The sequence below is a fragment of the Oryctolagus cuniculus genome, chromosome 7, assembly GCF_051225735.1.
Source record: "Oryctolagus cuniculus isolate XC-2025 breed Fujian yellow rabbit chromosome 7, ASM5122573v1, whole genome shotgun sequence".
NCBI lineage: Eukaryota > Metazoa > Chordata > Mammalia > Lagomorpha > Leporidae > Oryctolagus > Oryctolagus cuniculus.
The window spans coordinates 156499642-156525794 of NC_142873.1; the positions used below are offsets into that span (position 1 = coordinate 156499642).

The following is a 26153-nucleotide window of genomic DNA, read 5'->3' on the forward strand; positions in this document are numbered from 1 at the left end:
GCCTGGGGACTAGTGGGCGCAGATCCCGGCCCCAGCAACTGCCAGCCGGTTCCATGGCGTAACACGGAAAGCGCTGAGTGACCCTGGCCTTCCCTTCGAGCCACGGCGGGGGCCTGGCAGCTGCCCGCCTCATTCCCTCCTCCTCCTCCTCATGGAGTTGGCCCAAGCGCAGGTGGAAACGGGAGAGGGAAGACCGACCACCCCCGCCCGCCGACCCCTGGCGGGAACCCTGAGGGCTCCTCCCCGCGCACCCCCAAAGGGTCCCAGGTCCGGCTCAGTCCGGCCACGCGGGGGAGACGGCTTTGAGCCCAGGCGGGAGCGGCGTGGGGCGCGGGGTGCACGCCCCCTGGAAGCTGCTCGGCGCCGCGCGAGTGAACTCAGTCGTCGCGTGCCGCCCGCCAGGTCCGCGCGGCGAGTCCAGGGCTCGGGGCCTCGGACGTAAGCAGCCCGGGAGGGGGCGCGTTGGACTCCCGCGCCCCGTCTCTCCGCCGGGATTTCGCTGCGGGCTGATTTCCTGTGCGGGTAAATCCACCCTCCCCGCCTCTCCCCGCTCCACCCCCGCCCCGCCCCGCCCCGCTCCGGTCCGGCCGCGCAGCGCTCGGTCGCCCCCGCGCGCCAGGGCGCACGCCCTCCCCGCCCGGGCAGCCCTCCGGCTGCCAGCGTCCCGCAGCCGGGACTCCCGGCGCGCTGCCCAGTGCCAGGGCTCGCCCGGAGAGCCGCGTCCGCGTCGCCGCGGCCGGCCGGGGCCCCTCGGCCATGCGCCCCCGCGCCACCTCCCGCGTCCCCGCCGGCGCCGGCAACGCGCTCTGGCTCTGCAGCCTCCTCCTGCTGCTGCTGCTGCCGCTCCGGCCCGGGTACGCGTGCCCCGCGGGCTGCGCCTGCACGGACCCGCACACCGTGGACTGCCGCGACCGCGGGCTGCCCAGCGTGCCCGACCCCTTCCCCCTGGACGTGCGCAAGCTGCTGGTGGCCGGCAACCGCATCCAGCGGATCCCCGAGGACTTCTTCATCTTCTACGGCGATCTGGTCTACCTGGACTTCAGGAACAACTCGCTGCGCTCGCTGGAGGACGGCACGTTCAGCGGCTCGGCCAAGCTCGCCTTCCTGGACCTCAGCTACAACAACCTGACCCAGCTGGGCGCCGGCGCCTTCCGCTCGGCCGGCAGGCTGGTGAAGCTGAGCTTGGGCAACAACCGGCTGGCGGGGGTGCACGAGGCCGCCTTCGAGACCCTGGAGTCGCTGCAGGTGCTGGAACTCAACGACAACCGCCTGCACAGCCTCAGCGTGGCGGCCCTGGACGCGCTGCCGGCCCTGCGCAGCCTGCGCCTGGACGGGAACCCCTGGCTGTGCGACTGTGACTTCGCGCACCTCTTCGCCTGGATCCAGGAGAACGCCTCCAAACTGCCCAAAGGTGAACGGGCCGGGGGCGCTGGGCAGGGAGCAGGGAGAAGCCACCAGGGTGCGCAGTGCGCCGGGGGCTTCAGGTTGACCCTAAAGAGGAGGCAGCTCCAGCGGCTGCCCTGGCAGGTGCCAGGGGAGCGGGCTTCCTGGGTCTGTGCCCCGGGGCGAGGCAGGGAGGGACCCCTCTGGAGTTCTCCGCAGTTGCTGGGCTCTGAGGCCTGTGTCTTCCCCTGTGTCACCAACCACCCCCTTTCCCAAGTTAGAGACCCGCCAGGTCTCCCTTACTGGGGCCCAGGAGCGCTCACTGGGCCTGGTGGGTGCAGGGGGCGCCTAGGCGGCACAGTCCTGCCCTCAGCGCCCAGGTCATGGTCATGGTGAGTGAGACCGCGGGTTCCTGGTGCTCTCCAGTGGCCCCAGATCCTGAGCTGGCCTCTGCCTCTCATCCCGTTTGCTCCCGGAACAGGTGCAGTCCTGATTGACATGTCCCTGGCTTCTCAGCCCAGATGTGCAGAAACTGAGCTGAATTATTGGGGGGGGGTGGACAGGCGCACCCACTTGGCAGATGGGAACACAGGAGCCCAGGGAGATGGAGGGGGGCTCGGGGATGGGCAGTGGGAAGAACGCGGCAGCCAAGCTGGGAAGCGGAGGATCCTGGCACCCACGGGTTGAGCGCCCGGCGGGGGCAGGAGGGTGACCCTGCCTTTGGGGGATTCCAGCCTCCACTCAGGAGCCTGTGAGCACTGGGGCCGGCAGGGCCGTCTCCCAGCCAGACCCCGCCGCCTGCTCTGCCCCTAGGGTTCTGGCAGTTAGAAGCAGAGCTGTGAAGCACACAGAATCACCAGCGGGGACACAGACGCAGGGCGAGCCTCTGTCTTTCCTGCTCACTTGCGAGCTGAGTTCTTGTGCTCCTGGACTGGCTCCCTGCTGTCACAGGCGCATACCGGGGTGTCTCAGTAGCCGTTCCTCAGCCAGACGGCCCAGGCTGGCTCTGTCCTGCAAGCATCCCTAGAAGGACCCGGCCTGCCAGGCGCAGAGGGCCCCAGCCTTATAAACTTTGCCTTCATTCACCTGCCTGTGTCCCTGGCCTCTCCCTACCAGAACACGCTGGCCCAGAGAGAGGGGTAGGGCTGTGCCCTGGTGCTGCTTGCTCATGGTGCGTGGTTGGTTGGGTTGGTGCAATTGGCTGCCTTTGTTTTCTAGAGGAGGACAAGGTGTGACAGAGCCAGGAGCACCGAGTTTTAGTCTCTGCTCTGCCATGGGTAGCCGTGACCTTGAACAGGCCACTTCGCCTGTCTGGGCCTCAGTTTCTTCATCTCTGGGTTGACCTCTGAACTATCCACTACGCTGGAGTCCGAGCAGCTTGAGATGAGAGCAGGCTTAGGATCTGGGTGACTCTGGGCAGGTCACCTGAGTCTCTTGAACCCCACCATCCTCGTGCGTGAAATCGGGGTGCAGCTAACGCTGCAGAGACCACACACTGGCGGATGTTAGGGTGGAAACAGGGTCAAGTGGGTGCAAAAGCGACATTTCACCCTGCCCAGCCTGAGGTGCAGAAAGAGAACAGGTACCCAGTGGGGGGGGGTGGGGATGCGAGGCTGGGAGTGGGGGCGAGGGGCAGGTGCAGTGCCGGGAAGTGTCCGGAGGCCTGAGAGTGAGGTGGGTGTTGGAGGAGAGCACTCCAGGGGCAGTGCCGGGGGCAGCCTGGTCTCCCTGGGTGGCCAGTGCAGTTCCTCCCCACAGCCCCACCTGTGACCCCGCAGGGGCGTAGCTGGTGGAGACTAGCACAGGCCTTGCAGTGGGAGAGCCGGGTTCAGAGCTGGCCTCGGAGTGACGGTCCCACGCGAGTCTCTGACCTCTCTGAGGTCCGTTCAGGTGTACCCTCCAGCGTTGGTGCGTCGAGGGGCACAGCTGCGCCGGCACGAGTGGGAGTCGTGCCCTGCAGGCGCCGTCCACACCCCTCCCTCCTGGGGTGCATTTGTAATGCTGCTTGCACTTCTCACGGAGCCCGCGAGCCCAGCCTCTGCCACCAAGTGACTTCCGCTGTCCTGCTGCCTCTACTTCCTAGTGTGCACCCCAGCGTCCTCCCCCGTGCAAGGGGATGGCACGGCACCTGCCTCCTGGGGGTGTGGGGAGGGCTGTGAGATACTGAGAACAGTGCCTGGCCCACAGTGAGCCCTCTGCTCTTGTCCTGCACTTGCTGGGCAGCCTGAGTGACCTGCCTGCCGGCCCACAGGGCTGTGGGGGGGCCCTGGGACCTCCTGACTCCCAGCCCCCAGCCCCCTGCCCCCTGCCCGAGAAAGTCAGGCTCCGTCTGGACACAGCTTCAGGGCCCCTGTGCCACTCCCAGGGGGAAGGAACCAGAGGCAAGAACAGAGCGACCCTGGCTGTCGTCCTGGCCTTTCCCTGGCCCCCCCACCCCCTCCCCAGAGGAGCTGGAGGGAGCCAGAGCTGCCTCCCGTGACCTTGACTCACTCTGACAGTTGCAGAAATGCGTTCCGGTGCCAGGTGAGCCTCCCCTGTGGCCACGGCACCCGGAGCAGGAAATACAGATACAAAAGCCACAGCGGGAGGCAGGGACCAGCAGCTGATGAGGCCCTTAGTCCCCTCCATCCGGACTCCCAAGGCCTGGGTCTGAGGCTCAGCTAGGAGGCGGAGCCATCCTGCCGAGGAGGCGAGAGGTCCGGTGGATGCCGGAATGCCCAAGCCATGGCACAAAAGGAAAAACCCAGGAGGCTGGGGATCCTCGGACCTCACGCCCCAGATGTCCATCAGTATCTGGTGTCAGATAAATGATGAACAGTATTTTAATGTCAGTACGTCCCCGGCGATAGCTGGGACATGCGTAGACACAAGGCAGTCTCTTATTTTCCGAAATCCACCATGAATCGGCATCCTGGGTTTGATCGGCAGCCCCAGCACCCTCCATCAGGGGTGTCTCTTTGTGGAGTTGTCCCGTGCCCGGCAGGTGCCTGGTTTACCTGGCAGGAAGCAAATGAGGCAGGAAGAAGTGAAGTGGGTTGCACAAGGTCACGGAGTGAGTGCTGGAGATGAACTTGAAGTCTGGAGCGTCCAGCCCGACACCTGCTTCCAACTGGTGGGCGTGGGGAGGGAGGGCGAGACTGTCCCCACACTGCTCTGTCCTCCTGTGTCTCTCACTCTCCCGGGAGCGACCTCCAGGGGCTGTGTGTCACCACGCGGACAGAGCCCATCACTCAGACCTGGAAGCCAGTGGTCTCAGAGACCACCCGGGTGACACAGGAAGTGAAGACACAGAACGGGGCAGCTTGGGGGTGTCTCTGAGAACCGTGTGTTTGAGGGGCAGAGTTCTGGGCCCCTACACCTACTTCCTGAATGAGTGGGGGGGTCGATGCCTGGGGACCTGCATTTTAACACTTCCGCCCCCCCAGGGGTTCCTGTGCACACTCCACTAAGCACCCCTGCTGCTCAGAGGGTGGGCTTTTTGCTGGGTCTGTGGCTCTGTCACTCAACAGCTGTGCGACCTTGTGTAAGTTGCTTGTTGTCTCTGAGCTCCACGTCTCTTTAGGAAGCCAAGAAACATGGGCATTGGAAAGTCTGGAGTTGCCAAGGAAGGGGATTCCTTTCTTTTTTTTTTTTTTTTAAGATTTATTTTATTTATTTGAAAGACAGAGTTACAGAGAGAGGTAGAGACAGAGAGAGTGGTCCTCCATTCACTGGTTCACTCCCCAGATGGCTGCAATGGCTGGAGCTGCACCGATCCGAAGCCAGGAGCTTCTTCTGGGTCTCCCACACAGGTGCAGTGGTCCAAGGACTTGGGCCATCTTCTACTGCTTTCCCAGGCTATAGCAGAGAGCTGGATTGGAAATGGAGCAGCCAGGACTCAAACCAGCGCCCACATGGGATGCCGGTGCTTCAGTCCAGGGCTTTAACCTGCTGTGCCACAGCGCCGGCCGGAAGGGAATTCTTGTCTTGGTTTTACAGACGGGGAAGTTGAGGCCGCAGAAGGCCAGGTGCCTCTCCGAGGCTCTGCTTCCGCCAGACATCAGGGGACCACCGTCTCTGCTGCAGGGCGGGGCTGGAGCACCTGGGCAGCCCAGGGCCCTGGCTTGTGGGCCTGAGACGCTGTTGCAGGGTGGACGCACCTTCCACACACTCCCCAGCCTGGGTTCTGGAGCCACTGGGAGACAAAGCCACTGAAGAGAAACCGAAGCCGGCAGGTGCCTAGGTGCTTGGCCTGTGAGGTGCGTGCGGTCACAGGAGAGACCCGTGCAGGTCTCCAGGTGGGGGGCTGACCTCGCCAAGGGCCCCTCTTGCACCTCCCTGGGTAGTCACTGCCATGTGTGGCCTGCACGTCCCAGCCCACAACGCTGGGGGAGAGATGGGAGCTGATTCTCTCATCCTGCGGCCTGGACACAGGGAGGTCCAGGGAGGGGCTGGGAGGAGGGTTGGACCCAGGCCTCTGTGTGGGGACCGCCTTCTAGAAAATTCCCACTTAAGAGTGCTTGGAGCATCCATTCGGGGCTGGGGCCTGGGTGAGGCAGGGGATCACAACAAGCTGCACCTGCTGGCCTGGTCGGGCCTGGCTCAGGGCCCACTGGGGAGCCCACCCCCACACCCCAGAACCCCCTGCCCTTCTCCAATGTCAGACACGCAGAGAGGCCTGGTGCGCTGTAGAGGCATGGAAACTTCGCATCACCCTGAGAAAATCGATGGTTTTTCAGCCGAGGGGACAAATGTGGATGCTTGTCTGAGGGTCACCTTGCTCCTTTCTCCCAGGTGCCTCCAGAGTGACTCTGTGTCTTTTCCTTTCCTTTAGGAAGTAAAGGCAGCTTGATTTTCCCAATGACAAACATAGCAGGCTCCTGTTCCGGGGAGGGGGGAGGAGGAGACACCAGCAGGAAGAAAGTGAGCGGCAGCCCAGCACCCACCGCGACTAGAGCTTCACTCTGTCCTGTTGTCCTCCACGTGCACATATTTGTAAAGAAATTGATATGATAGTGTACCTTTTCTAAATGACTTTTGCTTTTTAATTAATCTTTTAAATATTTATTTATTTCTTTATTTTGAAAGCCAGGGTTGGCAAGGGAGAGAGAGAGAGAGAGAGGTCTTCCATCTGCTGGTTCACTCCCCAAATGGCCACAACAGCCAGGGCTGGGCCAGGCCGAAGTCAGGAGCCAGGAGCTTCTTCTGGGTCTCGCACATGGGTGGCAGGGACCCAAGGACTTGGGCCATCTTCTGCTGCTTTCCCAGGTGCATCAGCAGGGAGCTGGATTGGAAGTGCAGCAGCCGGGACTTGAGCCCGTGCCCACATGGGCTGCAGGCATTTCGGGTGATGGTTTAACTTGCCACGCCACAATGCTGGCCTCTGATTTTGTTCTTTTATTTAGTTGTGAGTTTCCCATCATTACAGTTCTCTGAAAATTTAGCTTTTCACGGCCATGGGAAGGGTCGTTTTGTAGATGTGTGAACTGAGCCTGTCTCCAGTTATTAGACATGTGGGTCGTCTCCTTCTGTTTGTAAACAGTGCTGAGCTGCGAGTCCTCCTATCAGAACTTGAGAAAGTTCACAGAGGGGTGGGCATTGGATTCAGTGGTTACACTGCTGCTTGGGACGCTCCCATCCCTATCAGAGTGCCTGGGTTCGAGGTCCGGCTCCACTTCCAATCCAGCTTCGTGCTAATGCACATCCCAAATGCCCACAACAACCAGGGCTGGGCCCTGCCGAAGCCAGGAGCTTGGCACCCTATCTGCAGGGACCTAAGCACTTAGGCCGTCACCTGCTGCCTCCCAGGGTGCACCTGAGTAGGACGTTGGGTCTGCAGCGGAGGAGCCAAGACTCGAACCCCAGCGCTCTGATATGGGATGCAGGTGTCACGAGCAGCGGCTTCACCGGCCGCGTCGCCGTGGTCCCCCGACACTCTGCCTCCAGCACATTTTAACTAGCAGGCGAGCACCGTCAGCATTAGAGTCTGGGTGTGGCCTTGTGGATTGTGATTTTAAACCATACTTTCTGATTCCCTGGGTGAAACAATGACCCCTCCTTGCTGCTGTAACTCCCAGGGTCGGCTCGCGGGCCGTGCGTGCGCGTTCTGTGTTCTGCGTGTGTGTTTAGATTCCTAAGAGAATCGTGCTCCCGAGCGGGGTTGGCTGAGGTCTCAGCTGCTGTTGTGACTGTTCTCTCTCTCCTGCCTCTGGCGGGGCTGTGCACGGCGTGTGTCCACAGGCTGCTGCGTTTTTAAATTGTCTCTCAGAATCAAGTCATTGGGTGTCACCTTTCTCACCATGACCGGTGTCCAGGGGCCGGGTGTCAGCTTTTATGGGCTCCAGAGACTGGAGCCAGCAGTAGACGTGGCCTCAGGCGGCCTTTTTTGCCTCTAGAGCACTCCCATGAGGTCCTGCTACCCAGGACCTCGGGTCTTCCTGAAAATGCCACGTTCGTCCTGTGGCTCTGTCGGTTAAAAGTCCCAGGGGGCAGTCGCTCCTGGACGCCGAGGGACAGTGGACACACAGCCCCAGGGGCCCATCGCCGGGGGTTGCTTTGGAGGTGACAGGAGCACTCAGATGCCCAGGGCTGCCCGCTTCCTGCTCTCCCAGAGTCCTGTGGTCCCCAGCGTGGTTTGCAGTGCTGAGGGCTTGGCAGGCCGTGTCCATCTGCAGGTTGGCGGTGGCCATCCAGGCGCATCAGGCCCTCCATGGAGGAACGTGTTCACAGCCAGCGAGTGGACACAGCCAAGCCCATTACTCTCAGTGTGGGGACGCCCCCTGGGCTCCTGTGCCCCGGGCCTGTGTCAGGCTGTCCTGTCCTGGGGGGTTTCCTCCCTGCCCCCTTGTTCCCTTCCTCGCCTTCTTCGCGGCGTCCCTCTCTTGTCCGCTCAGCTCGGAGGAGAGGTGGGTGACGCGGTACCTGTTGGCTACCAGGAGCTTCTCAGGCTGCCCCGGTGAGGGATGCAGTGTAGGAAGTGTAGGAAGGGGCAGACCACCTACTGGGTGACCTTGACCGTGGCTGTCTGGAGGCGGATGAATTCCCCCAGCGCTCCTGGGCCCCCAAGTCCCATCAGTCAGGTGCGGGTGTGATGGGATCTGTGCTTTGACCTTCAGTGACGTCCTGTGAGTCCGCCCACAGCGCAGCTCCCCACCGCCGCACAGAGGCGCTGTCCTGTTTGGTCCCTGTCCCAGGACGCAGCTGGGCCCCAGGCATCCGGGTCCCGGTTGTGCCACACAGTGCAGCTGCATCACGTTTTCCCGGCACATCCTCGCGGCGGCTGCACTGTGCAGCCTGCCAGTCAAGGAGGCCCCGATGTCCCGTCTCGCCTGTCCTCGCTGGCCGTGTGACAGATGCCAAGGGCAGGGAGTTGGGACTTGAAAGGGGAGCACGGGCCGTTCAGGATGAAGGGGCCGGTTCTCAGAGGCCAGCCCGAAGCAAAGGGGCACGGGTCAGTTCCAGCCCCAGCCGTGGTCAGCTGCGGGGGCAGGGCTGGAGGGTGGGGGTGCTGGGAGTCTCCTCCTTCTCCTGTCCTAGTCTTCACATCCCTGGGAGAGTGGGTTACCCCAGACCAGGAGCGGTGACCACCAACACCCCTGGGACCCGCTGGGTGAGGCTAGCGGGAGAAGCAGCTGTGAGAGTGAGAGAGTGTGCCACTCGCCCCTTGAGGGCATCGAAGTCCCTGAAGCTTGTCCTCCCGCTGGCCACGGGGCCGGGCGCGCCCTGCAGCTCTGACTGCAGCTGATGCCGTGACCTGCACAGTCTCCTCCAGGGCACAGGGCGAAAGGGTCTGGAAGCCCCTTGCCCCAGCTCCCGGCAGAGCTCCCCTGGGTTGGGGGCTGGCGTGAAGGTCCCACCGCCCCCCGAGGGCTCTCAGATCAGGGGTGCAAGAGTGTCAGGCTCTCGTCATAGGCAGGGAGCGCACCCCCTCCCAGGGGAGACCAGGAAGACCGACATTGCTTTTCCTGACACCCAGGAGAGGACCTGTGGCTGCACATGGGACCGTCACGCGTGATTCTGTGCATCAGACGTGAACGCTGGCTGCGTGGAGGACTGGGGAGCTCAGGGTGAGGCCCGGGATGCACTGCTTCTCTCTCTGGCCTTGACCCAGGCTGGCCACGGACTCCCTGGGCTTTGGGTCCCTGTGTGCCATCCCAGGTGTGCGGGGAGGACCAGAGGAGCCTGGGGAGACGGTGGAGGCCTCTAGGTGTCAGGGAAGGGCCCGGTACACGTGCTTTCCAGGCGGACGACACAGCACCTGCTGCAGCAAATGCAGCCCCTCCCTCTGCCCCTCTGCAGGCCGCACGTGGAACCGCACCCCTCCCTGCTCGTCCCATGTCTGGTCACAGCCCTCCTCTGCTCAGGACTGGCCAGGGACTCCCATACAGCCACACGCAGCCTTTATGGGGCTGGCGCCGTGGTACAGTGGAGTAAGCCACCTCTTGCAATGCTGGCATCCATAAGGGCACCAGTTTGAGTCCTGCTTGCTCCACTTCCAATCCAGCTCCCTGCTAATGCACCGGGAAGGCAGTGAGCAGAGCCGAGTGCCTGGGCCCCCGCGCCCACGTGCGAGACCCAGATGGAGATACGGGTTCCTGCTTCAGCCTGGCCCAGACCTGGCTCTTGTGGCCATTTGGGGAGTGAACCAATAGTAAGTCAATCTCCTCCCCCTGACCCCCGTCTTGTTGCTTTTCAAATAAATCTTTTTTTTTTTTTTTTTTAAGAAGAGTAGCCCTCGAAGTCCTTCCGGAGGCTTAAAAGGCCCTGGTGACCTGACCCCTCCTGCTTTCCTCCCGACCCCATTTCCTGCCATTCTCCCCTTAATCCGCTCTGGGTCCGGGCACTCTGAGCCGCGCGGTGCACCTCAGACACACCAGGCACATTCTCACCCCAGGACCTTTGCACGCTGCACCCTCTACGTGGAGTGCCCTTCCCCTGATGTCTGTGTAAGGTGCCCCCTGTGCAGAAGGCCACCCTCTGCCTGAGCCTTCCGCCGCCTGTGAACCCCACAACCTGCCACCCCAGCTCTCCCTGCCCTCCCCATAGCTTCTGTTTGCCCTGGAGCACCTGCTTCCACGGCAGGATTACACATTCTCCTGATTTATTCAGGAGCTGTCTCATGGAATCGTAGCCAGAAAGGGCTGGGACGCCTCAGTTTTCACCCCAGTGCTGGAACTGTGCTGGCAGAGAGCAGGTGCCGGGTCCATGTTTGTTGAGTGACTGAATGACTGACTAAGCACACAGTGGGTGCTAAGGCAAAGCAAAGGGAAGAAGGATGGAGAGGAGGGGGCTCCTGGACCACCCCCTTGCTTAGAGAAGCTCACGTGGTTGAGTAATTCTCATCCGCCGTCAGCGAGCACAGGGTTAACCAGGGACAGATGCGGTGGTGGCCGAAGGTGGTGCCATGAACCTGCGTGGACTTTCACGCTCACTGGTGCTCAGGTCGGGGAGACCTAGGGGCAAGGTCGGGGCTCCCAGGCCCCTTCGGGTCACCACTCCCCTGGGCTCCCCCCAGATGCCCTTGGGATGTGCAGACTGGGAGTGTCGAGGCCGGTGTTTCTGCGGGCTGATGCTGAACTGGCAAATGCAGAGACCTGTCTGCCGCGTCTGAGGAGCTGTCACCGAACTCGGAGGCTTTGTTCTGGCCTCAGGGGGTGGCCCTGGGGCTGGGAGCCACGGGGAAGCTGACTTGGATATTCCAGGAGCAGGAACATTTGACCTTCGGGGTGCTGAAAATGAGCTGCCGAGAGAGGTAATGAGGCTCCCATCACTAGAGGCATTCAAGCAGAGGCCCAGTGATTGCTTTCCAGTGGTGCAGGTGGGTGCATCAGGTACCCGGAGAGATTCAGCCAGGGCAGCTTCAGCCCCCTGCCTGTGGCTTCCTGGGGCTCCTCCATCCCGTCCTGGGTGGCAGGCGTGCACCTTGAGGGAGATTCCAGTGTGATCCTAACCCAGGGAGGGAGCTCGGAGGCCACAGCAGTGGTCGCCCCTCCCTGCCCCACCCCTCCCCCAGCCACACCAGCCCCGAGCCTCCGGCACATCTCCACTCTCACTCTGCTCACGCCCACCAGTGCTCGCCGGAAACCAGATGGCCTGCCAGCAACCGGCGCCGGTTTCTAAATCCGGAACGTGCACGCCCAGTTCCCGCCCAGCTCCCCTTGAGCCAGGGCTGTGGCCCTCTGGGACTCCCCCCATGAGCCGGCGTCACCTGGGCTCCTAGCCTCGTAGGGCCGGCTCGCCGCGCATGCCACCAGCCCCGTCCATTCATTCGCGGATATTTGTCGTGCTTCGGCTCCCTGCTGTGGAGGGAGAAGTGTCACCCTCTTTGCCACTGACCGTTCTGGGAATGGAGGGTGCCTGAGCCGCGAGCCTGCCCTCTGGCGTCCACTGCTGCTGCACCAGGCTCAGGAGCGAGCAGAGAGCATCTCACGCAGAGCCTGGCCAGGGACAGGTTAAGCCGGAGGGAACTTGAGCCCCCCGGAGCAGGCTTGCCACCTGCCCAGAGCACATTCAGCTCCCGGCCCCCGGCTCGGGATGCAGCGGGGGAGTGCGACAAAGGCTCTGTCTTCCTGGACAGAACATTCCAGGGGACTCGGACAAGCACAGGCTGTAGGGTTGGCCACTCTGCGTTTTCAGAATGCAGCCAAGGCTCTGAGAGACCAAGTGGGCTGCTGAAAGCCTCATGCGTGCTGAACCCTGAAAGGTGGAGCCAGGAGCCAGCTGCCCCAGCCCTGACCCGGCACTGTGCCCCCAAGGTCGCAGGTCAGGGGGACGAGCCCCATGGCTGAGAGCTGGGCTTTGGGCTTAACTCCAGCACTGTTTGAGTCCAGCTCCTCTGGAGCCCTGCTGTGTGGGCCTGGGTGGACCGCTCACCCTCTCTGTGTCAGCTTCCTCGAGTGTGGAGTGTGGACAGAACTCGTTCCAGAGTCCACTGTGAGGGTCGGGGACGTGACCCTGTCAGGGGCATAGCTCAGAGCAGCCGTGCTGTGCGTGGCGGATGCTGTTAGCATCGTCTCAGCAGCAAAGCAATGCCGCCACTCAGAGGGCCGGTTCTGGAAGCTTCCACTGACCACAGTGTACCCGTGTGGGCTGGCTGGAGGCGCAGGGCTGCGCGTGGGGAGAGCGGGCGCCCAGCTCGCTCAGCCACCTCTGCAAAGCCCCTGAGCTGTTGACAGATGCCGAGGGGCAGGATGTGGGCGACTCGGGGTTGGGGTGAGGGGGGGAGTCTTTATTCTGCTGCAGGAAGTCGCCCCACTGCTGTTGCCCACCTGTGAAAGTTGCCGGTCTGGTGATGGTCAGGTCTGTCCACCTGCACAGGCTGTTTCTCCTCCCCGCGCCCCTGCCTGTGTGCAGCCCTGCACACGCTGCTCAACAGCGCCACCTCGTGGCCCCATCGTGGCACTGTCACAGTGCTGGCACCCTCGGAACCAGGAGATGCAGGGTCTGTAGCCAGCATCTGCTTTCTGGAAGAATCGTGAATACAGGAGGCAGGCAAAGGAAGGGAAAGGTGTTCACCTGCCAGAGACGTCCAGTCTGGAGTCACCCCCAGCTGAGAAGTGCTGTTCTGAGGGTTCCTGACAAAGAGACTGAGAGAGGAGAGAGGTGATGAAGGCGCCAGCCCCTGTCGGAGGCCCTGATGGCAGCGAGAGATTCGGTAACTGTCGCTGCCTGCTAGGAGGTCACCTAGATGGTGGACCCCATCCTCCTCCCGACACGCAGCATGGCCCTTCTGGCTTGGCCAGCCTCCCACGGTTAGACATTAACAGGGACCTCTGGGTGCTGGAAGTATGCAGCCAGGGTGGGGTTGGAGCTTCGGATCCCCCGGATGAGCTGTGGGAGGCAGCAGGCTCATGGGCCACCTTCCAGAAGGTTCTCTCCAACCAGGTCGTTGCTAATCCGTAGACACGCATTAGCATCCACTCAGTGCAGAGTCCGTCTCGTGGCGAGTGTCTGCTATGGAGGACAGAGGTGAGGGTGGAGATGGACATGGGGATGTGGTGGACTGAGCCCTGACCCTGTGGGGGAGAGGTGAGCATGGCGGGTGTGGTGGATCTGGGGGAGGTGATGAAGCAGCAATGGCAGTGATGGACGGGGCAGAGGCCGTGACAAGGACAGCGGAAACTCATACCTAACTTCCCTGAGAGTCGCATTTTCAACTCTCCTCCACCCAGAAGGGGCACAGGATGGAGACATCACCCTGGGGCCAGCGGCTTCTCCACGCTCAAGTGTGCAGCCGCGGTCGGCGTCCTGAGGTTAGGGCTGGGAGTCAGGCTGGAGGGCAGGATGGAGACGAGCACCACCCCCCCCAAGGTGGGACCCACGCACTGTCCCTTCTACAAGAACACGCCGTGCGGGGCCAGGGTGGGCCAGGATGAGCCCTTGACCGTGCCGCTTTGTAGAAACCAGCTCTTCGCTTAATCAGCTGAGTGCTGTGCGGCAGGGCGGGTCACTGGCATCGTCCCCTGTGCGGCAGCCGGCTTTTAATGAAAATCGCAGTGGAGAACAAAGATGAGCACTCTAAGAAATTAGAGCCGGCTTGCCTGCACCCCTGGCCCCTGCAGGGGCAGGAGCACGCGCCCAGCACCTTCCCTCTGCCTCCTCGCGCCCTGTCCCTGCATGCCACCAAGGGCTTGCAGCAGCGGCTGTAGCACACACAGGGTCCCAGCCCCCACGCCCTGAGCTAGAACCTGCTGCCTGGGAGCAGCACCCAGCTGGGAGTCGCGACGTCTCCGTTCCAGTCCAGGCTCCAGCTGACCTCAGACAAGTTGCCCAGTTGTTAGATAAGAGAGAGAGCCTGAAGGTGTCATGAGCACCCTCAGAGCCACCCTTCTGTGCCGCCAGGAGGTCAGGATATGGGGGCTGCAAGGCCGGCTGGGCAGGTGCAGGGAAGGGTCTTTCCCTGGCCCAGGTCAGGCCCCCTTAGCTCAGCAAGGAGAAGCAGGCAAGGATTAGAGGGAGGGAGCTGTGGCCACAGGCGGAGGGACCAGCACCCAGGGTCCCTGGAGCACCTCCCTTATTGGTCCCGCCCCCAGGATGTGGGCGGGAGAGTGGCCTTCCCTGGGGCATACAGCAGTGGGCTGGGCTGCACTGCATCCCTCTGTCCCCAAGCCTGTACTTGGAAGACCTGCAACGCTGGGCAGGCAGTGGACAGAGGCACAATCCAGGGGGCTCATGGGCTCGCGTGACAGGACTCAGCTCTGGGCGCAAGGGGAGACGGGCAGACTGAATCAGCAGCACTCCTTTTTTTTTTTTTTTTTTTTTTTTTTGACAGGCAGAGTGGACAGTGAGAGAGAGAGAGACAGAGAGAAAGGTCTTCCTTTGTCGTTGGTTCACCCTCCAATGGCTGCCGCAGCCAGCGGGCTTCGGCCAGCGCATCGCACTGATCGGATGGCAGGAACCAGGTACTTATCCTGGTCTCCCATGGGGTGCAGGGCCCAAGCACTTGGGCCATCCTCCACTGCACTCCCGGGCCACAGCAGAGAGTTAGCCTGGAAGAGGGGCAACCGGGACAGAATCCGGCGCCCCGACCAGGATTAGAACCCGGAGTGCCGGCACCGCAGGCGGAGGATTAGCCTAGTGAGCCACGGCGCCAGCCATCTGCACTCCCATTTGTGGCTGGTCAGATGGACAGAGAGGAAAGCCTGGTGGAACCCATGGACGGACTTGGAGTGAGATCCCGCCGGGGGCGCATCTCAGGGAGTCGGGGGAGAGCACCTGCGAGGAGGCTCGCCATGGCCTTGTTTCTGGTGGGGAAGAAGCTGGCGACCTCCTGGGCCTGGGTGAGGAGCCGTGGCTCGCCTCACCGTGGAACACTCGGGCCGTACACAGCGGGGGCCTGGCTGTGCTTGTTGAGTGGAAAATGCTCCCGGTGTGGTCGTGCAGAGAGCGCGCGGGGCCTTGGAAACAACCCCGGACGGCCCCAGCCCACGTCCTAGTAACCTTGCATTTATGGGCTCTTCTCTCACCCTCTGCCTGTTTCTCTGTCTCCGCGTGCGTGCAGGCTTTGCCCGCTCAGCGGAATTAGGACAACAAATGTGCATTTTTCATGGCATAAAGCGTTTCTCAGACCCTGGCCTTGGCCCTCATTGGTCAGTTCCTGGGGGAGGGGCAGAGCAGAGGCCCCCCAAGGAGGCTGCAGCCCAGGCTAGTTTGTTGGCGAGAGGTTGGGCGTGGTGGGCGAGATTAATCTCCCTCCACCATCTGCTGCGTCACTGTCTATTTCCGGAGGGTGGCAGCTCCGGCCCTGACCAGCTCAGGTGTCAGCTGCTGGGAGGAAGCCGTCAGGCCAAGGCAGGGCAGGCTGCCCCGTGCAAGGGTGAGCCCCGCTGCAGGGGCGGAGGTGGCCGTGCGGCCTGGGCCACTTTGGTTTGCTGGGGAGGCAGGTGCAGGTGGCTGCTTACCAGGCGCAAGGTGGGAAGTGAACGCCCTGCCTGTTGGGACTGCCTGCGGGGTTGCCCACAGGAGAGGAACTTCGTTGCATCCCCACTGCCTCCCACGGGCCTCCTGCCACCACACACAGGGTCTGCAGACCCCTGGCAGGGTTAGCTGACCTGGGGCTGTGGGGCAGAGATTGGCAGGTCTGGCTTCTCTGGACTCTGTTTTCCTACAATCCGTCGGTGGGGGCCTCCCGAGTGTAAACAGCAGGAGCCAACTCTGTGCAGGGATGCCAGGCAATGCACAGAACTGGAGACACATTTACTGATCTGAGTGGGCTCGGGGCACTAAAATTTGAGTGCCGTGGCACAGGGCGACACGGGCTCCGCGGGGGTCACGTGCAGACCCTTTGGCCAGGAGTGGTCTGTGCAGTGCTGCACCGGGACATGCCCAGTGGGTGGGAAGTGATTGTCCTGGGAGGGATTTGGCCGCCACGGGGCAGCAGGTGACACCTGCAGTGCTCGAAGTGCCTCCCCCCACAAGACCTTCCGGGTCCTAACCCCTGGGTGCGTGAAGGTGACCTTATTCAGAGGGCCTTGGCAGGATCTGGGGGTGAGCTTACCCTGGGTTGAGGGTGGGTCTGCCCTAGGGCCAGGGGCGGGGGTCCCTGTGGGAGAAAGGCTGACGAGGTTTGAGAGACAGGAGTGTGGGGGCGCGGCGTGAGCAGGAATGACTGGATGGAAGTTTCTCTGGAAGGCTCTGGCTGCCGAGGGGAGCCCCGGGCAGCCTGCCAGGTAGGGGCAGGAAGACAGCCGGTTGATCAGTAGAGAGGTTGACACTTTGATTTTCTGAATCCTCTTCGCGTCTCTTGTTCATGCATTCATTCATTTCTAAGCCCAGGGAGGGAACTGGGTTCTCTGTGGCTAACCCGCCGATACTGTTATGGCTCCACACGTCATCCGTAATCCGTAAGGAGGGTTTCTCTGTCTGCGAGGAGCTTCCGGGATGAAGGCAAAGAGACCTGAAGATTCATGGCTCCCAGCATCTTTGCCCTGAAGAACCTCTGTGCTGATGTCTCTAGAGCCAGGGTTTGAAAGACGATTTTAAAGATGTATGTATTTATTTGAAGGGCAGAATCACACAGAGAGAGAGAGAGAGAGAGAGAGAGAGAGAGAGAGAGACTGTGTGGGGGGGGGATCTTCCACCCTTCCACCCACTGGTTCACTCCCCTGATGGCTGCAACAGCGGGGGCTGGGCCAGCCCGAAGCCAGGAGCTAAGAGCTTCATCCGGGTCTCCCGCATGGGTGCAGGGGCCCAAGGACCTGGACCATCCTCTGCTGCTTTCCCAGGCACATCAGCAGGGAGCTGAATGGGAAGTGGAGCAGCCGGGACTCGAACTGGTGCCCATACGGGATGCTGGTGTCATAGGCAGCAGCTTTACCTGCTGTGCCACAGCGCCAGCCCCTGGTTGGCTTTTTTAACACACTAGACCTCACCGACAGACTACTGGCCACAGCCCCCGACCGGGAAGACCCCTCAGTCTTCTCACCCAGAGGGTTCTAACTTGTTCCAGCGTTTCTCAGGGTGTGTGATGAACACTTGCTATGTGCAGGCCCTGAGCTGGGAGGCAGAGTTCCCCGGGGAGGAGTCAGCCTCACTGGAGGAGGTGCGGGGGACCAGGAAGCAGAACTCTATGAGTCAGGGGGAGGAGGAGGCCGGGAAGCATTCTGGGCAGGCTTCCTGGAGGGGGTTTCCTGAGTGTGTGTTGAGTAGGAAGAGCTGACGAACTTGAGTATTCTAGACACAGTATCTGTCACAGTTACTCAGCTCTGCTGTTGCTGCTCTAAACCAGCCGTAGATGACATGGAAGCCAGTGGGTGAGCAAGATTTTATTTACAAGGGGCCGGCACTGTGGCATAGTTGGTAAAGCCACCGCCTTCAGTGTTGGCATCCCACATGGGCACCAGTTCGAGTCCCGGCAGCTGCACTTCCAATTCTGGTGCTGATGGCCTGGGACAGCAATAGAGGATGGCCCAATCACTTGGGCCCCTGCTCCTGTGTGGGAGACGCAGAAGAAGCTCCTGGCTCCTGGCTTCAGATCAGCCCAGCTGTGGCCACTGCAGCCATTTGGGGAGTGAACCAGTCAGTAGAAGACTTCTCTCTCTCTCTCTCTCTCTCTCTGTGCCTCTCTGTAGCTCTGCCTTTCAAATAAATAAATAAAACTTTTTTAAAAAGATTTAACTTACAAAAATATACAGGAAAGGGCCAGCACTGTGGCACAGCGGGTCAAGCCACCATTTGCAACGCTGAGCGCCAATTCAAGTCCCAGCTGCTCCACTTCCAATCCAGCTCCCTGCTAATGTGTCTGGGAAACAGCAAATGATGGCCTGAGTTCTTAGGCCCCTGCACCTATGTGGGAGACCCAGATGGAGTTCCTGCCTCCTGGCTTCAGCCTGGCCCAATCTAGGCCATTGCAGCCATCTGGGAGTGAGCCTTCCCTCCTTCTCTTTCCAATAAATACAACAAATCTTACTCGTGTGTCTATATGTGGGCAGGCAGAGGGAGGGTGGACGAGGTCTGTGGGCTGGAGGGTGCTGACTTCTGGTCTTTGTCGTCCAGGGCAGGGGAGCCCAGCAGACTCTGGGTTTCAGATTTTTTCCGAGTTTAGAATGTGTGCGCAGACGTAGTGAGGTGTCTCGGGGGTGGGACCCGGGTCTCAGCACGAAATTCACTCATGTTCCACGTACACCTTGGATGTCACTTAGCCTGGTAGTGACTCTGGCTTTGAAGAAAATTTATTTATTTGAAAGGCAGAGTGGCAGAGAGACCGGGAGAGACAGAAGAGGGAAAGAGAGATCGCTCCATCGGTTCACTCCCTACATGGTTGCGATAACCAAGACTTTGAACTCCATCCTGGTCTCCCATGTGGGTGGCAGGGGCCCAAGTCCTTGGAACATCTTCCCAGGTGCCATCAGCAGGAAGCTGGATGGGAAGAGGAGCAGCCAGGATGCTGCTTCCCAAGCAGCGAACCTCTGTGCCGCAGCACCAGCCCTGGCGGTGACCACACACTATTTTGAGTGCTGCTGCATTCTGGGGTGACCACGTGAGGTCAGGTGTGGAAGTTTTCAGTTTTAGCGTCCTATGGGATTTCAGAAGGTTCTGGATTTTGGAGCATTCTTGGATTTCCAGTCTCGGATTTGGGGATTAGCAATGTTCAACCCACATCTTCCTGGTTGTGTTTCCTTCATGACCCTCACCGAGACAGGCTCCTTCCTCAGGTGGCGGGAGTCGGATGCAGGCACAAGTTGGACATCGGAACAGTCCGAGGCAGGCTTTGCAAACTCAGGCAGTGAGCTTTTCAGTCGGCCCCTTCCCCGTGCTCGCGCCATCAGCACCACGTGGCTCTCAGCAGGCCTGGGCCTGACCACAGCCACAGGCAGCAGTGTACCAACACTGGCTGGCTGGCATCTCCCCACGCGGCACGGTCTGTGCAGCATACAGCCTGGGGATTGCTGGAACGTTCTAGAACTTCCAGACACTGCCTGACTGGCGCGTGCTCTGAGGGGCCGACTGAGCTGGCGCAGCCTTGGGTCTCACAGCCTGGGAGAGCCAGATTGCGTGAGTCCTAGCATGGATGCCTCCTTGTCGTGTATCCTTGGACTAGTCTGGGCCTCAGTTTGTTCATCTGTAAAGTGGAGACAATTATAGCGGCCCCCAGTGGGTGGGCACGAGGGCCCAAGGGGCTGACGTTCTTGGAGCCGTGAGCAGCCTCTGGCACATGTGTGGTGTTGTGGCCAGCGCTGGCCATCCGGCTCCATTCTTTTTTTTTTTTTTTCATTCAAAACAATTGAGATGCATTTATCTTATTTCTCAAATAAACGTTACTGTTTTAAAAGTTCACAAGTGATCTCGGGGCATGTTGTCGGGCACCGTGTGATATTCTGGTCTCTGGAGAGCTGCCTCAAGGAAGGGAGGGGACCCGGAAAGTGGCAGGGGGCTGTTCCGGGGGCTCCGGACGCCTCCACTGCCCCTGTTCCCCACAGACTCCCGCTCGTCCCTCTTGGCTCTCCCGCAAGCTTTCTCTGACACCTTCCCTTCTGCTTGTCACTCTGTCTCCAAGTTTCGCCAGGCCCTGCTGCCTCCACCATCAGACCTCAGCTGCTGGAGGCCAGGGAGGCCGCCTTCTCCTCCCTCCTCGCTCGCTTCTTCCTCCCTCTTCCTCTTCCTCCTCCCCTCTCTCTCTTCTCTTCTTCCTCCTGGTTGGTAAATGCCTGGATGAAAAGAAGAGATTTAATAACTAAATGTCTACTTAGTAACTAAAAGTTGGCTTGTCTTAGAAGGTTGCTGTCTTTTAAAGAATTATTTGTTTTTGATTTATTTGCAAGGTGAAGAGACAGGGAAAGCTCTCATCCAGTGGTTCACACCCTGCTGCCAGCAACAGCCAGGCCTGGACCAGGTCGAAACCAGGAGCTTGGAACTCCATCTGGGTCCCCCATGTGGGTGGCAGGGACCCAAGTACTTGGGTCATCACCTGCTGCCTCCCAGGGTGCACACTAGCTAGGAGCTGGAATTCAGAGTAGGACCAGCACCCAGAGCCAGGCGGCTGACAGTGAGGTGCCCGTGTCCCCTGTGGCGTCTTAACCACACCATCAAGTGCCCTCCCTGAGGGTTACCATCTTAGTCAGCTCAGCCTGCCTTAGGCAGGCAGCTTGCACAGCATGTGTGTCCCTCTGCAGTTCTGAAGTCCAAGTTCAACTGCAGTCAGGGCGCCTGCGCGGCTGGGTCCCGGTGAGGGCTCCCTTCCTGGCTCGCTGGCAGCCGCCTTCCTGCTGTCCCCCCTGCACAGCAGGGAGAGAGGGGGCAGGTCTCTCTGGCCTCTTCATACAGGAACCCCAGTACTGTCCAAGAAGCCCCACCCTTATAACTTCACGCAGCCCCCATACTTCTCACGGTCCATCGCATTGGGAGTGAGGGCTTCCACACAGCGATTTTGGGGAGATGGGAAATGAGTGTAGCAGCCACCTACTTAGCAGGCACTCCTGTTGAGAGCCATGATTCCCGCCCAGGGGACATTTGGGAATGCCAGGGGAGGTGATTGATGGTCGCACTCGGTGAGCGGGGGTGGTGCCGGCATCCCGTGCGCAGAAGGCAGGGAGGCTGATAAACATCTCAGGGCGCACAAGACCCCCCCAAATCAGTCACGCTGCTCCACATGTCAGCTGTGCCGAAGTTAAGAAACCCCAAGAAAGGTCTTGCAGGAGAGAAGGGGCCCCAAAGTCAGGGACCCCAACTTCAGTTCCACAATCGGTATCTTGTTCAGGTCCCTGCGGTGGCCACGCCCCCCTCCGTTGGCCGGTCCTCCCCGCTCCTGCCTGGCCCACTCTCTGTCCATCTCATCTCATTTCTCTGCCTTTGTGAGCTACGAGCATCCATTCAGTCAGCAACGTGAGCTGACGTCCCCCGAAACTGTCACTTTGTACAAGCGCCAGTCCAATCTCCAGGCACAAAGAACGTCAGGAAAACCGGAATTGACTGGATTCGCGGCGGCAGCCGGGGGAGGTGGGGCGGTGAGCGGCCTGGGCTGTGTGGCCATGCTGGGGTTGTTCTTGTTGGCGCCGCTCACAGAAGACAGATTCCCGGGAAGCGTCTGGCCACACAGCGGCATGGGAGGAGTTTGAAGGTTGTGCGTGATCTCAGCTTTGCTGCGCTGCCTGGCTTCACGCAGCCCCGTTATCACTTGTTCTCGTGACATCTTTGCCCGAGGTAGGATGGGACAAGGAGGCAGCTGCGTTGATTTTTTCCACTTTTCCACGGATGAAATCGGAGGCCGTAAGACTCTCAGCCTCATGCTGCCTCACAGCCCTCCGGCCTTATTCGCGTCCCGAAGTAGCCACACGCTTGGCCTCTTACAAAAAAGAGATCGGGGCCAGCACTGTGGTGCAGGGGTTAAGCCTCTGGCTCGAGTCCCGGCTGCTCCACTTCCGATCCAGCTCTCTGTTAATGCACCTGGGAAAGCAGTGGAAGATGGCCTGAGTGCTTGGGCCCCTGCACCCAAGTGGGAGACCAGGATGGAGTTCTTGGATCCTGGCTTTGGCCTGGCCCAACCCTGGTCATTGCAGACATTTGGAGAGTGAACCAGTGGATGCAAAATCTCTCTCTCTCTCTCTGCCTTTGAAATAAATAAACATCATTTTTAGAAAGAGAGGAACAGTCAAAAGCTGTAGCCAAGTGTAAGTTGTTGAGGCATGCAGACCTCAGGTCCAGCTCACCCCTTGGGTCTTTTTTTTTTTTTTAAGATTTATTTAGTTTGCTTGAAAGTCACAGTTACACACAGAGAGAAGGAGAGGCAGAGAGAGGTCTTCCATCCGCTGGTTCACTCCCCAGTTGGCCACAACAGCCAAAGCTGCGCCAATCCGAAGCCAGGAGCCAGGAGCTTCTTCCAGGTCTCCCTCATGGGTACAGGGGCCCAAGGACTTGGGCCATCTTCCACTGCTTTCCCAGGCCATAGCAGAGAGCTGGACTGGAAGTGGAGCAGCCAGGACTCAAACCGGCGCCCATATGGGATGCGGGCACTGCAGGCAGCCGCTTTACCTGCTACGCCACAGCGCCGGCCCCCACCCCTTGGGTCTTTAAAGCAGGCTCAGATTCAGGGACAGCAAGGAGCTGGGGCCTGGTTGCTAGGCAACAGTTCCCATGGCAAGGAGAGCATGGTGGGTGGGCTGCAGACCACCCCAAAGGGGCCAGGCCAGAAGGAAGGAGGAAGCTGGGTCGCTGTTCCTCCATCTTCTGTTTCGGAGCCGGGGAAGGAAAGATGTAAAATAAGGAAACGCTGCTCTTGGCCGCATGAAAGGCAGCTGATTAGCGAGGTGTGCAGAAGGTGCCCTGACTCCCAGATGAGCTGGAAATGGACTGAGGGACAGCTCTCGACACCGGGAAGCACCGGCAGAGAGAGCAAGTGCAGGTCTCGCTCAGAGTCGCAAAGGAAGCGGGAAGTAAGGCACCACGGAGACAGCTGAGCTTGGGGACCCTTGCACCCAAAGAGCGAGCGTCGGACCCCAGAGCCAGAAGCCCGGGTTCAAGTCCTAGCTCCGCCACCACGAGGCTGCGCCGTCAAAGGCGCGCTGTGTGGATTTGCTGGGCTTGGGTTTCCTCAGCTGGAAGATGGGCATCATAGCAGCACCTAGCTCGGCAGGGTGCCGCGGGAAGTGACAGTTACCTTGCATGCAACGCTCAGAACAGCGTGCGCCGGTCCTGAGTGGGCTGGGACTGGCAGCCGCTGCTGCTGTCATGCTAAGTCCTCCTTGTTGCCCCCGCTGCTGCTCCTTGGCCACACGGTGCTCCCCGAATGCCCACCTTCTTGTCTGCCTGGGAAGTTCTCCGGTGGCCTTTAGAGCTTAGTGATGACGCCACCCTCACTCGCCATTGTCCCAGACACTCATCGTCTTTCCGCCCACCGAGATTTCGTGACTCGTTTTGTGTATTTCCTGATGTAAAATCACCTGCAGTGCTGTGTGAGGGCTGTGTCCCCAGAGCCCACTACATAGTAAACACTCAAAGAGAACTTGTTGAATAGATGAACAGGTGTCTGTCTCCTCCCACTGGGACTCACTCTCTGGGGGCAGGGGCCCTCTTCGCTCTGTTGACCATCAGTGACTTGGCATAGGCGAAGTACTCAGTGCGTGTTTGTTGAGTGCATAAATGACTGTACACAGTGCTCAGTTGCTCACATTTCAGGCAACCCTCCCTTGGGGCTCACGTAAGTAATCAGAGGGTAGAGTGTTGACCCCCCCTGGGCTTCTGAGAGCCACTCCCCACTTCACTTGATGCCAGAAAAGCAGCTCGCAGGTTAGGGAACAGCCAGCAGGAGGCGTCTCTAGGTTGTTGCAACCAGTGCCCTAGGAGCCAGGTGACTGGCAGCTTCTGCCCCTCCCACGTGAAGGCAGCCATGGGAAGAATGCATCAGCTTCCTGTGTCCCATCCCCCGCACCCCAACAGCCTTCCCCCACTCTCCTCCATTCAGGGACACAGCGGCCATGGGCGAGGTCTCTGGAGCCACACTGCTGGCTTGGCTGCTTGCGCGCTCTGCAGCTTTGGGCAAGTTGCTTCACCTCTCTGAGCCCGGTCCTCTACCTGCTGCACTGGGATGGGACGCTCGAGGGGCCCCAGGGAGTTGCTGTAGGCTTCCATGCGTGCATCTGTGTCAAGTGCTGAAACAGCGCCTGGCCCAGCTGTGTCCACAGCCGCTGTTTCATACAGCTCTTAGCGCCCGCTCGGCTGTGGGTGTTTTGCTAGACTGGAGGGTGGGACACTCGTCGTTAAGTCAAACACTCTTGAAGTAAAATCGTGATGGCAACTCGTGTGTGTGAAATAGTCAGTGGGCTTGTCTGGACACGGGACGGGGAGTGTCCCAGGGCTCTCAGGCTGTGCTCAGACAGTGACAAAACACTGCTGCTCGATGGGCGTGGCATCAGAATCACCCGGTGACGAAAACGGCAGAGGAGGCCGGTGCTGGGCAGGGCAGCTTAAGTGGCCACTTGGGACGTTTGCATCCGTGTCGCAAGTCCCAGCCACTCAGTTTCTGACCCAGCTTCCTGCAGATCCACAGCCAAGGAGGCAGCAGTGGTGGCTCACGTCCTGGGTCCCCGCCACCCACGTGGGAGACCTGCATGGACTTCTGGCTTCCTAGCTGTGGCCTGGCCCAGCCCTGGCTGTTGTGGGCATTTGGGGAATGAACCAGCAGACAGAAGATCTCTCTGTGTCTTTCACTGTCTCTCTGCCTTTCAAGTAAAATGAAAAAAATTAAATTAAAACTTCAGGGTCAGGGCCCCTGCCCCAGACCTGCAGAAGCTGAGGCTCTGGGTGGTGCCTGGGCCCCTGCATTTGGACAAAGCCTGTAGGTGACCCTTACGCACCTGGAGCCCCCCCCCCCCCAGCTTCCCAGGAGCAGGTGCCGTTGGAGGCCTCCTTCAGCGCAGCCTTCCCTGGCGCACTGCTTCCAGGGTGCTGCGGGTGCCGCGGGACTGGGCAGACGGCCTGCTCATTTCTGCTGTGAAGCCGGCACAGAGGAGGACGGCATGTGACAGGGGGAAGGGCACGGCCAGCTGGAGGGAGCAGCCTCTGGCTGGCACTGCCACGGCTGCTTATAACCCAGGTTTGGGTCTGAACCCCCAAAATGTGCTGCCCCCCAGCCCCAAGCCCACCACAGTCACAAGCCCCAGGCCTGAACTCAGGTCGGGGCACGCTCTGTTCCCACGCTGATAATTCTGTGCTTTGTGAACAAACGTGGCCTCGCACTCCTTCCAGCTGTCCTCGCCTTTTACTTTGGGGGCTGCTCCCCCTTCGCTGGCTCTGCCCCGGGGCCACGGCCTAACCGTCTCTGCCGTCCCACCTGCCTTCCCACAGGCCTCGACGCCATCCAGTGCTCCCTGCCCGTGGAGAACCGCAGGGTCTCGCTGCACGAGCTGTCGGAGGCCAGCTTCAGCGAGTGCAGGTTCAGCCTGTCGCTCACGGACCTGTTCATCATCATCTTCTCGGGCGTGGCCGTCTCCATCGCCGCCATCATCTCCAGCTTCTTCCTGGCCACCGTGGTGCAGTGCTTCCAGAGGTGTGCGCCCAGCAAAGACACAGAGGACGAAGATGAGGACGAGGACGACTGAGCCGCCTCCCGCACCGCCCCCGCCGGCCGGCACCTGCTGAACACGGAAAGCCTCGGCCGCCGCCGGGGACCAGAGCGGAGCGTCTCTCTGGCAAGGACTCTGGGTCGCCCCGGGGCCATCGTCCATGTCAGAGTTCAGAAGTTGCAGAGTGGAGGAGCCTGGGAGGGGCCGTGGGGGTCACCGTGGAGCAGAGCCTGGCTCCCAAGAGGAGTGGGGGCTGGGGAGTGGGGGCTGGGGAGACTGAGTCAGTTGGGAGCCTCCCACAGAGCTCTGCAGACTGGTGGCCTGGGGCTCCAAGATGACTTCGTGCTGTCCTTTCCCTGCCCTGGTCCTTTCTCTGCCCTGGGTCCTCCTCCCAAGAGACAGGGGCTTGGGCGGTAGGGACTCAAGTTCAGGTCACTCTCCGTGAGAGAAACTCTGCTAGCGCAGGCCCGGCCGGCTTGGGAGGCCACCGTGGGGATGGGTGAGCGCCCAGGCAGGTGTCTGCATCCCGCCACACGCCCCTGTTGGAACTTCAGCGCCAGTGTGACAGAGTTCAGAGGTGACGCCCCTGGGAGGTGCGGGGTCGTGAGCGAGGGACCCTCCTCTCACCGGAAGGAGCCCTGGAGAATCTCTTTGTCCCTCCTACCATGGGAGGGGACAGTGAGAAACCAGCCGTCCATGAACCACGAAACGGGCCCTGACCATGCCCCAGCCGTGCTGGTCCGCTGATCGCAGGCTCCCAGCCTCCAGAGCTGAGGGGAATAAACGTGTTTAATAGTC

The 26153-nt window shown here is 60.7% G+C and overlaps 1 protein-coding gene across 1 annotated transcript; it reads left to right on the forward strand.

The window, feature by feature from the left end:
- The first annotated feature begins 561 nt into the window (after positions 1–561).
- Positions 562–26153, forward strand: LRRC38 (leucine rich repeat containing 38). Its single transcript, XM_008275369.4, has 2 exons — positions 562–1411; positions 25138–26153. The coding sequence occupies exons 1-2, from the start codon at positions 757–759 to the stop codon at positions 25389–25391; spliced, it is 909 nt and encodes a 302-aa protein (XP_008273591.1). The 5' UTR covers positions 562–756; the 3' UTR covers positions 25392–26153.